We start from the raw sequence: 14150 nt of genomic DNA, 5'->3' as shown, positions 1-14150 counted from the left end.
TACCAATAATTTGGCAATGACAGAAGGAGGGAATGAGCTGAAGGAAAGGACAAGAAAGAGTAGACTGGGACCAAGAGCAGCTACTCTACAACTCCCACCATCCCCTCAATTACCAGAGCCCGAGGCTGACTCAAAGCAGGGGTAAATTTCTGACCCAGGATAGGCCTGCTCTAGAGATTCAGCCCCATCACTGCCTGTGGTCCTGAGCATGGCTCCATGGGCAATTTCAGTCTGATCCAACACCAAGGCTGGGTGAGGTCTTAGAGTTACCAATTCTGGTCCAGAGGCTAGAGCTCCAGGTTTGTTCCTCTTCATACATGCATACAAACTAGATGATGACAGCCACAAAAAAGCAAGGAAAAGTTTATTTGAAGTAACAGCCTCAATCAAAAGGAGAGTTTTCAAAGCTAGAAACCAAAAAACAAACCAAACTCAGTGCCGTCGAGTCGATTCCGATTCATAGCAACCCTACAGGACAGAGTAAAACTGCCCCACAGCGTTTCCAAGGAGCGCCTGCCAGATTCGAACTGCCCGCCCTTTGGTTAGCAGCCATAGCACTTAACCACTACACCACCAGGGTTTCCTCAAAGCTAGAAGAGGCCCCAATTTACACCACAGGCAAGTGACGTTCAAAATGACACAAAGACTTGCTTAGAAGCACACTGTTATCAAATAGTGGGGTGTGGAAGGGATCGCTGACTGACTATATCAGCCAGGGTTCCACCAGAGAACCAGAGGCAGTTGTTGTTGTTAGATGCCATGAAGTCGGTTCCGACTCATAGCAACCCCTATGTACAAGAGAACAAAATACTGCCCATTCTTATGCCATTCTCACAGTCATTGTTATGCTTGAGCCCATTGTTGCAGCCACTGTGTCAAACGATCTCATTGAGGGTTTTCCCCTTTTTCACTGACCCTCTACTTTACCAAGCATGACGTCCTCCTCCAGGGACTGATCCCTCCTGATAACATGTCCGAAATATCTGTGAAGAAGTCTTGCCATCCTCTCTTCCAAGGAGCATTCCGGCTGTACATCTTCCAAGACGAATTTGTTCCTTCTTTTGGCAGTCCATGGTATATTCAATATTCTTCACCAACACCATCATTCAAAGGCGCCAATTCTTCTTCAGTCTTCCTTATTCATTGTCCAGCTTTCTCATGCATATGAGGTGATTGAAAACACCACGGCATGAGTCAGGTGCATATTAGTCTTCAAGGTGACACCTTTGCTCTTTAACACTTCAAGGAGGTCTTTTGCAGCAGACTTGCCCAATGCAATGCTTGCTTGATTTCTTGCCTGCTGCTTCCATGGGTTTCGACTGTGGATCCAAGTAAAAAGAAATCCTCGACGACTTCAATCTTTTCTCCATTTATCATGATGTTACTTATTGGTCCAGTTGTGAGGATTTTTGTTTTCTTTATGTTGAGGTGTAATCCATACTGAAGGCTGTAGTCTTTGATCTTCATCAGTATGTGCTTCAAGTCTTCTTCGCTTTCAGTAAGCAAGGTTGTGTCATCTGCATATCACAGATGTCCCGTTCTTCTTCACATAGTCCAGCTTCTCAGAATATTTGCCCAGTAAACAGAATAAGTATGATGAAAGGATACAACCCTGATGCACACCTTTCCTGACTTTAAACCATGCAGTATCCCCTTGTTCTGTTTGAATGACTGCCTCTTTGTCTATGTACAGGTTCCTCATGATCGCAATTCAGTGTCCTGGAATTCCCATTCTTTGCAGCATTACCCATAATCTGTTATGCTCCACACAGTCGAATACCTTTGCATAGTCAATAAAACACAGGTTAACATCTTTCTCGTATTCTCTGCTTTCAGCCAAGATCCATCTGACATCAACAATGATATCCCTTGTTCCATGTCCTCTTGAATCCAGCTTGAATTTCTGGCAGCTCCCTGTCGATGTACTGCTGCAGCCGCTCTTCAAAGATCTCCAGCAAAGTTTTACTTGCGTGTGATACTAATGATATTGTTTGACAACTTCTGCATTCAGCTGGGTCACAGAAGAAGTAGGAGATATATATTAAAAGATTTATTGCAAAAAATTGAGTTGTGCAATTGTAGGAGCTTGGTAGACAAGTCAGAAATCTGTAGGGTAAGCCGTTGAGAAGGCAGGCTGGAACTCTGGGGCATGAGCTAAAGCTATTGCCCACAAAAGGAATTTCTTCTTCAGGGAAGCCTCAGCTCTGCTCTTAAAGTCTTTCACCTGATTGAATCAGACCCTCTCTTAAAGTCAACTTATTTGGACTTTAATCACATCTACAAAAAACCTTCATAGCAGCAACATAATATTAGTGTTTTCTTGAATAACTGAGGACTGTAGCCAGCCAAGCTGATATATCATAACAAACCACAGAGTGACTTATCAATATAGCCCACAAAGTGTTATGTCCACCCTACCTCTCCTCTCAGAGGGATGCTGGAGTGGCAAACACTTACTGAAGAACTTTTTTTATCTCCTTGTCCTCACTTAGCAAAACCTTGTCCTTGAGCAAGCAAAATGCATTTAGGAAGATTTCGTATGGCTACGTTATACATGTTCTTTTTTCCAGCTAAAATTACTAAAGATGTAAGACCCAACTGTCACAGGTACACTGGAGAAGGGTTAGTGGAATTTACGGAAAATCACACATAGAATTAAGGGGATGGAGATGGTTAATCCATTCTCCCTACTTCACACCTGTATATCACATTCACTCTCTCTTCACACCCAAGACTCAAAAGACGTGCCCATACGTGATGTCTCTATGTCCACATTTTCCCTGGCTCCACTCACCATCACACTGCAATCAAGCCCTCCTCCACCCACCAATCCACTCTATGGAATACATCATCCCCAAGGTTAACAATGACTTACTGGTTGTTAAACCCAAACGGCACTATTAGCCATCCCCTCTTTCTTAAAATACAATCTTCCATTGGCTTCAATAAATATAGCAAAGCCTCTTGTTCTCCCTCCTACCTCTCTTGCTACTTGTAAGTCTGATATTCTTTCTCTTCTTTGATCCATTTATAAATGTCCATTTCCCCAGTGCTCCATCACTGGATCCTTCCTCATGTTTATATACTGTCCTTTGGCTTTAATTATAATCTATACACTAATGATTCTAAATCTCTATGTCCATGCCAGTTATCTCTCCTGAGCTTCAGGTTAACATGCCCTGTTGATATGGACATCTGTATCTCAATATCTCACCAAAACAAAACCAAACCCATTGCCACCGAGTCGATTCCAACTCATAGCAACCCTAAAGGACAGAGTAGAACTGCCCCGTAGAGTTTTCAAGAAGTGCCTGGTAGATTTGAACTGCCAACCTTTTGGTTAGCAGCCGTAGTTCTTAACCACTACGCCACCAGGGTTTCCCAATATCCCACAGACACTCCAAACTCACTATCCTTTCCACAGCCCCCATATCCTTCAGACAATACTTCTTTCCTGGTTTCCCTATCTCAGCGTTTGGTTCCACCATCTACCAGATGGACCAAAACAGAAACCTAGAAGTTTTCCTTCAACTTCTGCCTTTCCTTCAATCCCTACATACTGTAAATCAAGTTCTATGTAGGGGAGGGGAGCACAGCTAAAAACTATGCTTCCCAGGCTTCTTTGCAGCTAGGTGTGGCCATATAAGTATGTTCTAGCCAGCGAGATGAAAGCAGGATTGTACGGAACTTTCAGGAAAGCTGTTTATAGAGAGATGGCTCAACTTTTACCCTTCAATTCTTCCTCCTCCTTCTTATAAAAGAGATGGCTAGAGCTCCACGGCCACCTTGGACCATGAAGTGACCTTAAGAACAAAAGCCACAAGCTGAAATAAAAAAGCAGAGACAAGGAAGTCTGGGACCCTGGGAGCTCTGCAGAGCCATCATACCAACCCTGGACTGCCTAACTCCAAATTTATTTCACCTAAGAGAACAAACTTTACTAAGCCACTGTCATTGTGTGTTTTCTGTTAAATGTCACCAAACCTAATCCTGACTGATACACCAAATTGTGTTGATTCTTTTTAAATATTTACATTCCATTTTTTTCTCTACATCCCCTCTACAACTCTCTTAGTTCAAGTCATCATCATCCCTTGTTGCAATTATTAAAACAGCATATTAAATGGTCGCCCTGTCTCTAGTCTTCCTCCAATCTAATCCACTGTCCATTTGTGAAGGGTAACATGACAATATATATCGATAGCATTAAAAATGTTCACATTAAACAAAAAGCAACGAAGTTCCCAGAATAAACTGAATGCTTCAGAGGCCAGCATAGCAGGGGCAGGAGTTTGGGGACCATGGTCTCAGGTGATACCTAAGTCAACTGGTATAATAAAATCTATTAAGAAAACATTCTGCATCCCACCTCAGAGAGAGGCGTCTGAGGTCTTAAAAGCAGCCATCTAAGATGGATCAATTGGTCTCAACCCACCTGGATCAAAGCAGAATGAAGAACACCAAGGACACAATTACAAGCCCAAGAAACAGAAAGGGGCACATAAACCAGAGACTACATCAGCCTGAGACCAGAAAAACTAGATGGTGCCCGGCTACAACCAATGACTGCCCTGACAGGGAACACAACAGAGAACCCCTGAGGGAGCAGGAGAGCAGTGGGAGGCAGACCCCAAATTCTCGTAAAAAGACCAGACTTAATGGTCTGACTGAGACTAGAAGGACCCCGGTGGTCATGGCCCCCAGACCTTCTGTTGCCCCAGGACAGGAACCATTCCCAAAGCCAACTCTTCAGACAGGGATTGGGCTGGACAATGGGTTGGAGAGGGACCCTGGTGAGGAGTGAGCTTCTTGGGTCAGGTGGACACTTGAGACTATGTTGACATCTCCTGCTTGGAGGGAAGATGAGAGGGTAGAGGGGGTTAGAAGCTGGTGAAATGGACATGAAAACAGAGAGTGGAGGGAGTGGGCTATCTCATTAAAAAAAAAAAAAAAAAAATTAGGGGGAGAGTAATTGGGAGTATGCAGCAAGGTGTACATAAGCTTTTGTGTGAGAAACTGACTTGATTTGTAAACTTTCACTTAAAGCACAATAAAAATTTTTTTCACATCCTTCAAGCTAATAATTCCACTTTTCAGAATTTTATCGTGGGGAAAATAATAAGATATGTATACAAATAATTACGTAAATGGATGTTCATCACAGCAATATTTGTAATAGTTTACAAATAGGAACAATCTAGATATCCAGCAACAGGGGATTATCGACATAATGGTGCATCTATTCAAGAGAAAATTAACCTGTCATTCAATATCATGATATAGAATAAATTTCAGGATATAGGGAAATGCTCATAATACGTATTAAGTGAAAAGAAAACAGACTATAAAAGAGTATTTACTCTGTCCCACCTTGGTTTTTTTAATTATACAAAATATAGAAAAGACAATTCTTAGCTCTGTATCTTCGCCAAAAAAGCTAACATCAAATTAATTCAGATATCACATTAGTATTTACTGAATATCAATTACATGCTAAATGCATAACAATAGTTACCACAGTTATTATAACTTTGTCTTTACGCTCGTATTTTCCAAAGACGCAACAATAAGCTGCTTTCAAAAACCGAAGAGAGAATAAATATTCTTAGTAAGTCCTGCAAATCTGACCACACTCGTTTCCTAGTTTAAATTCAACAGCCATCATCTCCTCCGGGAAGCCTTCTCTCATTGCCCTAAGGCTGGATCATGGATTCCCCCCGTGCTCCTAAAGAACCCATCTTCCCCAGAGCTAACACTTTTCCCGTGGCACTATAAACTGCCTGTTTTCTTAACTATACCTCCCATTAGACTGTAGGTTTGTGGAGGATACAATAATCATTGTTTTCCAGTGCCTGGAATACACTTGGTGTTCTAGAAATATGAAACGAACAAGTGAATTATAGTGTTATGAATTCAGTCCTATCTACACCCTCTCCCAGTTGCCTTCCAAGAGATACAGAAAGACCCACGTCTTTAGAATCTAAATGCATGTCTCTAATGCTTAAGATTTTCCATAATTTCTATGCCTGAACCATTCCTTTGCAATCTGTCAGGTCACGAGGAGCCATATAAACTCCTACTGAAAACAGTTTAAGCCCCTCGGGGAAAAAAAAGATATGCAATGAGGAGCAACTGGCATAAAAGTCTACTTGAAAGCAAGATGATGACTTGTTTGTTGTTGTTGTTAGGTGCCATCAGTGCTTCAGGCTCATAATGACCCTATGTACAAGAGAATGAAACACTGCCCAGTCCTGCACCATCCACACAATTGTTGCTATGCTGGAGCCCCCTGTTGCAGCCACTGTGTCAATCCATCTTACTGAGGGTTACACCTCAACATAAAGAAAACAAAAATCCTCACAAATGAACCAATAAGCAACATCATGATAAACAGAGAAAAGACTGAAGTTGTCAAGGACTCCACTGTACTTGGATCCACAATCAATGCCCATGGAAGCAGCACTCAAGAAATTAAACGATGTATTCCCTTGGGCAAATGTGCTGCAAAAGACCTCTTTAAAGTGTTAAAAAGCAAAGATGTCACCTTGAAGACTAATATGCACCCAACCGAAGCCATGGTATTTCCAATCACCTCATATACATGCTGAACAATGAATAAGGAAGATGATGACTACAGGGTAATTTAAGATACCTTTCGAAAGGTGGGAGAATCTGAACACCCATTCCATATTCGTCAGCTGCCTACTGTGTGCTGAGGAATCAATCCAACTCAATTGATATATTTTCTCTGAAGATATTTTAGCTGCTTCAAATACTAATACAGAGACTCAAGAAGTCACATCACATACCATTTGTTCTACTACAACACGTGTTCTTTGACAGGAATTACTTCAGACGTGACGGTAAATAGAATGTCAGTATAACATATGCAATTTTTCCTAGCTTCTTGATATTTTGAAGCAATCACAGGCATGTATTCTCACCCGGAAAGAGCACAACTTAACAATATATGAAGACCTTAGAAAAAAGCGGGAAATGCACATGAACGTCTTCTTTTAACATGAGTACTGGCTCAGTTAGTGGCTTCAAGAACCACTATATACTTTCCACACTGTTAATCTACCTGGAGAAGCTACAAGTATAAAAACATGTCCCCCGACATGGATGACTGAAGAAGGCTATGCCCTGGACCAGATTTGAATTTCAATGAAAATGCTCTCTATTGGAAGGGAGTGCTCTGTGCATTCTAGAGAGAGAGGAAGAAAGCATAGCCCAAGTTGAAGGCCACTGGGTGGACTGACTGTTGAGCCCAAACACCAGTCGCAGAGATTTAACTGACCTGCATTTTATTAGAATTGTTTCTGGTTTTGTTAGTGTTCTGGTTATAAAATTCCACAGGTTTTCAGCAGTCTGCCTCAATCCCATTTTTCCCGTAAGTCCTATCATTTTTACTGCGTTATTTTCGCAGAATGTGAAATGCATATATGAAACTATGTTCAGTGGAAATGCCTATGTTTATCATTGCAGCTGGGTCAATATTTAAGTAATGTAAATTTCTTTCATCAAAGCTAAAGATATTGTTACTTATTTTACTTGAAATAAAAAGCAGTATTTTCTTATATATATTATACAAACACACAATCACACACATATGTAGATACATGTGTATTCATGTATGTATGTATGTTGTTAGGCGCTGTCAATTTCAACTCATAGTGATCTCACGTACAACAGAAAGTAACACTGTCCAGCCCATGCCATCCTCACAACTGTTGCTATGCTTGTGCCCATGGTTGAAGCCACTGTGTTAATCTATCTCATTGAGGGTTTTCCTCTTTTTCACTGACTCTCTACTTTATGGCGCATGATGTCCTTTTCCAGGGACTGGTCCCTCCTGATAACATGTCCAAAGTACACTGATACAAAGTCTCTCCATCCTCACTTCTAAGGAGCATTCCGGCTGTACTTCTTCCAAGACACATATGTTGGTTCTTCTGGAAGTTCACGGTATTTTCAATATTCTTGGCCGACACCGTATTTCAAAGGCACCAATTCTCCTTCAGTATTCCTTATAAATTGTCCAGCTTTCGCATGCATATGAGGTGATTGAAAATATCATGGCTCGGGTCAGGTGCACCTTAGTCCTCAAAATGACATTTTTGCTTTTTTTTTTAAACATGTTAAAGAGATCTTTTGCAGCAGGTTTGTATATCAACCCCAAAAGAAAGACATATGGCACAGTGACTCCTTTTAAGACAAAACTTTTGGGAACTATGAATAAACAATGTTGACAAACACACAAGGAAATACCACTGTCAAGTCCACCTCAATAAATTTCAAGTTGGCCACTACTGACTTACATTATAGACATACGGCATTCTCTTTGAATATTTCTTTATTGTACTTTAGATTAAGGTTTACAGATCAAATTAGTTTCTCATTAAACAATTAATACACATACTGTTTTGTGACATTGGGTGCCAGCCCCACTACATGTCAACACTCTCCCCTTCTCAGGCTTGGGTTCCCCATTACCACCTTTCCTGTCCCTTCCTGCCTTCTCGCCCTTGCCCCTGAGCTGGTGTGGCCATTTAGTCTTGTTTTCTCTTAAGGCCCTGTCTAATCTTTGGCTGAAGGGTGAACCTCAGGAATGACTTCAGTACTGAGTTAAAAGGGTGTCCAGGGGCCGAACTCTCAGGGTTTCTCCAGTCTCTGTCAGACCAGTAAGTCTGGTCTTTTGTGTGTGTGTGAGTTAGAATTTTGTTCTACATTTTTCTCCAGCTCTGTCCAGGATCCTCTATTATGATCCCTGTCAGAGCAGTCAGTGGCAGTAACTGAGTACTATCTGGTTGTACTGAACTCAGTCTGCTGGAGGCTGTGGCAGTCGTGGTACATTGGTCCTTTGGACTAATCTTTCCCTTGTGTCTTTGGTTTTCTTCATTCTCCCTTGCTCCAGGTGGGGTGGGACCTCTTCGAATATTTTTGCCAACAAAAGATGGTTTCTCAGTTAGAGGTTAGGAGAAGTCATTTTATATACACTCAAGTATAATATCTAATGTAACACCATAATTTAGAATATCTTTCTTTTTTTCAAGGTCAGTCGATGTACTGGATATTTCAATCTTTCTCCATAAATCAACAGCCTATTTTTTATGCACACAATAATTTTAAAGTTAGAAGTACATACGCTAATGTACAATTAAAACCAAAAAAACCAAACCCACTGCCATCGAGTCCATTCTGACACATAGTGTGACTCTGTAGGATACAGCAGAACTGCCTCAAGGCTATAAACCTTTATGGAAGCAGACTGTCACATCTGTCTCCCAGGGAGTGACTGGTAGGCTCAAGCAGCTGACCTTTCAGTTAGCAACCGAGCAGTTAACCACTGCGCAACCAGGGCTCCTCTAACATACAGTTCAAACCCCCCCCCCAAAAAAAAATAGTTAGCACTTCTTAATTCCTTTTAAAGCTAAATTTGAACAACAAATTAAATTCTTCTGTATATGTTGTATATTCTAACTGCCAACCTTTTGGTTAGCAGCAGGGCACTTAACCACTGTGCCACCAGAGCTCCTTAATATAGACAGACAGAGGCTATAAAAATGTTGACATTGGTTATATTCTCGTAATGCAATTTAGTCCTTTTAGTAATGCCTATGCAAATAATCAGCTACGGGAAAAGCATTTTACATCTAGTACAATTACCTACTATCACAGAAGTAATTATTATTATTGTCCTGTTTATTGAACTTCGGTAAGAACTCTTGAGGTGCTAAGACGGTTCCAAGGCCAATGTGAAAACTCCTCTCTTAACAGACTCATTCAACGACTATAATTACCAGTGTTAAGGAGGGCAGTGTGAGATGAACATTAAACAAGCAATTATCCCCAGAAGGTTCATACATTCCAAACTTTAAATGGGGAAATACTGACAGCTCCTAATATGTCCTCTTAAGGCCTTCCCAATGCAACTTTTCACCCAGGCAAGGTCAGCAGCTCTAAGATGGTTCAGTATCAATGGGTAGAAAAATCTATGATTCCAACCAGCTAAGTGTGAACAGCATCTACTTTTGGTTAACGTCTCAATATTGCTGCTTATACTTCAGGGAGTTCAATCAAACCTCCCTTTTTACTGTGCTTCAACTTTTGTTTTCGGAAACTGCTCTACCATCTTGAAAAGACCAAGGCACTTGGGTGATCCATTGGCCACAATATGCAGAAGTTCTTCACCAGGTTGTTACCCAATTTCATCTTCCCTATTATCATAGACATATTAGGGAAGAGAGCAACATGTGTCGTTCTTTCAAAGAGTACCAAGATCACCCATTTGCTCCACCTGAGTACACGGGCTAATGGTCCATGACTGGGTCTAACAAAGTCCAGAATCATCCAAAAGACCCTGGTCACACAGGAGGCTGTGATGCTAACTTGCCTGCCAGCCACTCTCCTTCTCTCACACCAGCCAATCAAAAAGCCTCAAGTGACCACAAAGACCTAGAGGAAAAAGCCCACTTTGGGTGATTTCACCTTTGCAGGATTTAAGAATCACCCCTGCAGTCTTCTACCCCGAAGGCTAATTTCACCCCTTCTGGATGCTCATTTCAATTTACCCAAAAGCCTTGAGAAGCAGAGGCAGCATAAACTGATTTATGTTTGGGGAGTCCAGGTCCAGGCTGACCCCTGACGCTGGTTTCTTGGAGAATCAGAGGCCTTCTGGTTGAAGATGGTCGGTGTCTCAGCTTCTTGATCCAGAACCTTCTCTTGGGGCCAAGATTTCTTTTGGGGGCATTCTCTCCAGGGTATGTGGGTTGTTTCTTGATTTATCCACTTACCAGGAAACCAAAAGCAGGAACAGTTGTGTCCAGGGCTAGCTTAGCCCAAGCTTCCCAAAGGCCATAGGTATTTCCCCATCGTTTCAAAGATGCCAGACTGAAAAACCTTGACCATTTCTAGGATGTTTTCAAAAGTATCTGAGTGTCCACAGCATTCACAGGCCATTATCTGTATGGACCTGGAGACAGGTACCTACTGAGCGTGACACAAGAGTGCTGGGAGCAGGACTTACATCCAATGTCCTCTAGCAACGTGTTACCACCCACCTCTGACTTCCATGTTCTCTTCCTTTCCAGCGAGGGCCCTATGCAGCGCCCCCTTTCGCCCCTAATGGGCATGACACCCGCAAGGACCGCCCCCACGCCCCAGCCGTGAGGGCTTCCGAGCCGGCTGCGGGGGCAGCAGGTGGGGGGAGGGGGAGGTGCCCTGGTCGCCCTGGGGAGCTGTTTAGCGGGTGTCTCCCGAACCCCCACTCAGGCACCCCCCCATTCCCCTGTTCCCAGACCCCCAGCACTCAACCTCGCCCCTGCCGGGCTCTGCTCCGGTCGCCCGACCCCCTCCTCTCCCGCGCCCCCGGCCCAGCCCGGGCCAAGCACCCCACGCCCGCACCCCGGCGGCCGCGGCGCGGCCCCCCGCATTCCCAGCACGTCCGGCGCCGACTTTTACCTGTACTTTCTGCACTCGAGGCGGCTCGTCGGGCTAGAACACCTCCCCGGGACCGCTACCTCCCCCGCCCGGCTCCGCCCGGCTTCCTCCTTCCCCTCCAAGGCCGCAAAGTAGATGGAGTAAGAGAGTGTGTGTGCGAGAGAAAGAGAAAGAGGAGCGGGCGGGCGCCACAGGAGGGCGGGCGGGCAGGAGGCGCGCCCGGCCCCCGCCGCCCTCCGGCCGCCGCCGCCGCGGGCTCGCCAACTCCGCTCGCGCCCGGCCCGGCCCGGCCCGGTCCCCGCCGCCGCCGCCCGCCGCCCGCCGCCCGGGCTGGGGCCGCCCGCGCCCCCGCGTCCCCGTACCTCGTAAAGGTCCCCAGAAGCCATGCCAGGCTGCGGAACTTGGCTCGCCGGGTGTGCGCGTCTGCTCGCTCGCGCCCTCCGTGCGTGTGCGCGAGGGGGCCAGTGTGCGCGTGTGTGCGCGCGTGTGTGTATGTGTGAGTGTGTGTGTGGTGTGTGTTGAGTAAACTGTGTTTTTGCAGAATGACAGGCTTGGGGGCTGCCTATGCGCAGAATCAGAGCGGGCGGCGGCGGGGCTGGCGTAACCGGCAGCGGCGGCGGCGGCGGCGGCACGAGCGCGGGCAGCAGCGACGGCCGCGCAGCGCGCCCAGGAGGGACGGACGCGGCCCGAGCGCCGCGGCCCCCGCGACCCGGCGACCCGGCGGCGGTGGCTGCAGCCGGCAACGGCTCGCCCCGGCGCCGCCTGCAGGAAGCCGCCCCGCGCCCGCCGCCGGCCCGGACGCTGCCTCTGCCACTGGGCTAGTCCCCGCCCCCCGGGAGCCCGGCCCGGCCCCCGGGCGGGGGGGGCGGGGGCGCTGCCCGGCCGCGCCCCGGGGGACCGGTCCTGGAGCCAGGACCCGCGGGCCCGCCCCGGGCGGGATCCGCGGCTGCCGCCGGGGCCCCCAGAGGGTGGCGGGCCAGGTGCCTGGCGGGCGTGACCGGCCTCGGGCCGCGAAGGGGTGGGCGGCGAGGCAGGTAGAGGGGGAAGGCTCCAGGTCGGAGGAAAGGGGCCCACCTTCCTCCTTTCCCCGGAGGGGTGGGGGCGCCACTCTGGGAGACCCGGCCGCTCCGGGCGGTGCGGCCACTCCCTGCAGTTCAGTTTGTAAGAGGTGGAGGCCCGAGGGAGGAGGGCAGCAGTGGCTCAGCCAGAGGAGCCCTGGAGGGCCAGTACAACGTGGCCACCCCAGAAACCCTGGAAAGACTTTAGAGCCAGGTGTGGCCTCCCTCTGCCCCCATTCATTTACTCATCCATTATTCAACAAACAGTTCCCAAAGTCTATGAGACTGCAGTGTCTCTGGACATACACACTGGGACCCTGCTCGCAGGGGACTTTGAGTTCAAGAGGGAGAGTAGCCACACGCATCACTAATGATGCATTCAATCGTTCTACGAAAAGGAGCGCCTACTATGTGCCGGGCTTGAGAGCTGGAGGGATTGGAGAGATTCTTTAAAATCCAGACCTTCTCTGGAGGCGTCACTTCCTAACAACATAGTGGATAAATGGCCACCCTTCTGTTTTAAGACTTCTCTCTCTCTATAAAAGGTAGTAGACCCAGAACTTGGGGAGGTAGGCTGCTAGGAAATTGGAGGAGTGGTCTTCCTTATCCCGGCCCAAAAAAGATGCCCAGCTGGTCACTTCCTCCAGATGTGAGGTGGGCTTAGATTTGTATCATCTCTCAGTCATTTCCTGTTTATGAGACAAGTCATGTGACCCATCTAAGCCTTGCTTTCCTCATCTCTAAAATGAAGATGGTTGTAAGTCCCTAAGGTGATGTGAGAATTAGAGGGTTTTGGATACCTTGGTGGCGTTGTGGTTAAGAGTTCGGCTGCTGACCAAAAGGCTGGCAGTTAGAATCCACCAGGCACTCCTTGGAAACCCTATGGGGCAGTTCTACTCCGCCCTACAGGGTCAGTATGAGTCGGAATGGACTAGGCAGTGGGTTTGGCTTTTTGGTTTATTTATGTGGTGTGGAGCCCTGGTGGCACAAGTGGTTAAGCATTTGCCTGCTAACCAAAAGGTTGAGAGTTCGAATCCACCAGCCACTCCTTGGAAACCCCATGGGGCAGTTCTGCTCTGTCTCACTATGAATCAGGATCGACTAGATGGCAGTGGGTTTTTAGGTATGTGGTGCAAACGGTAAATGTGCCCAGCTGCTAACCAAAGGTTGGAGGTTGGAATCTACCCAGAGGTATCTCAGAAGAAAGGCCTGTCAGTCTACTTCCAAAAAATTAGCCATCGAAAACACTGTGTAGCACAGTTCTATTCTGACACACATTGGGTTGCCATGAGTTGGAATTGACTCCATGGTAACTGGTGTGTAGACATGAAGTGGTCTATTCCAGAAGGTCGCCTGGAAGAGAAACTCTATAAAGGCAATTTGTGTCTGAATCCGGACCCTGACCTGCCCTCCTGGAGAGTGAGGTGGCAACAGGGAATGTATGATAAAGGGCCAGGGAAATGGTTTAATCCAGAGGTTGTCCAAGTTTTAAAAGTCACCAGATCTTTCAATTAAAAAAAAAAATCCATAGAATCTGGACCACAAAATTTTCATGCCTGGCTCATTCTAAGACACATGTGTTTGTATATGCTGTTTCCTCTGCCTAGAATGTCCTTGCATGTTGAATCAATCTGGAAAACTCTTGTTCTT

The 14150-nt window shown here is 46.1% G+C and overlaps 1 protein-coding gene across 4 annotated transcripts in view; it reads right to left on the bottom strand.

Moving 5' to 3' along the window:
- CDYL2 (chromodomain Y like 2) overlaps positions 1 to 12061 on the bottom strand; it is a 201585-nt gene extending 189524 nt beyond the window's left edge. For 2 of the 4 annotated variants that reach the window (XM_064273752.1, XM_064273753.1), the window contains exon 1: positions 11805 to 12061. In XM_064273752.1, coding sequence (XP_064129822.1) covers positions 11805 to 11828 — 24 coding nt within the window. In that variant the 5' untranslated portion in view covers positions 11829 to 12061. The remainder of the gene's footprint in view (positions 1 to 11804) is intronic. The other 2 variants (XM_064273750.1, XM_064273751.1) reach the window with 2 other exon arrangements.
- Positions 12062 to 14150: the final 2089 nt, after the last annotated feature.

This window comes from Loxodonta africana, chromosome 21 (genome assembly GCF_030014295.1).
Source record: "Loxodonta africana isolate mLoxAfr1 chromosome 21, mLoxAfr1.hap2, whole genome shotgun sequence".
In the NCBI taxonomy this organism is placed as follows: Eukaryota; Metazoa; Chordata; class Mammalia; order Proboscidea; family Elephantidae; genus Loxodonta; species Loxodonta africana.
The sequence above is the reverse complement of the archived record's forward strand: the minus strand, read 5'-3'. Positions and strand labels throughout refer to the sequence as shown.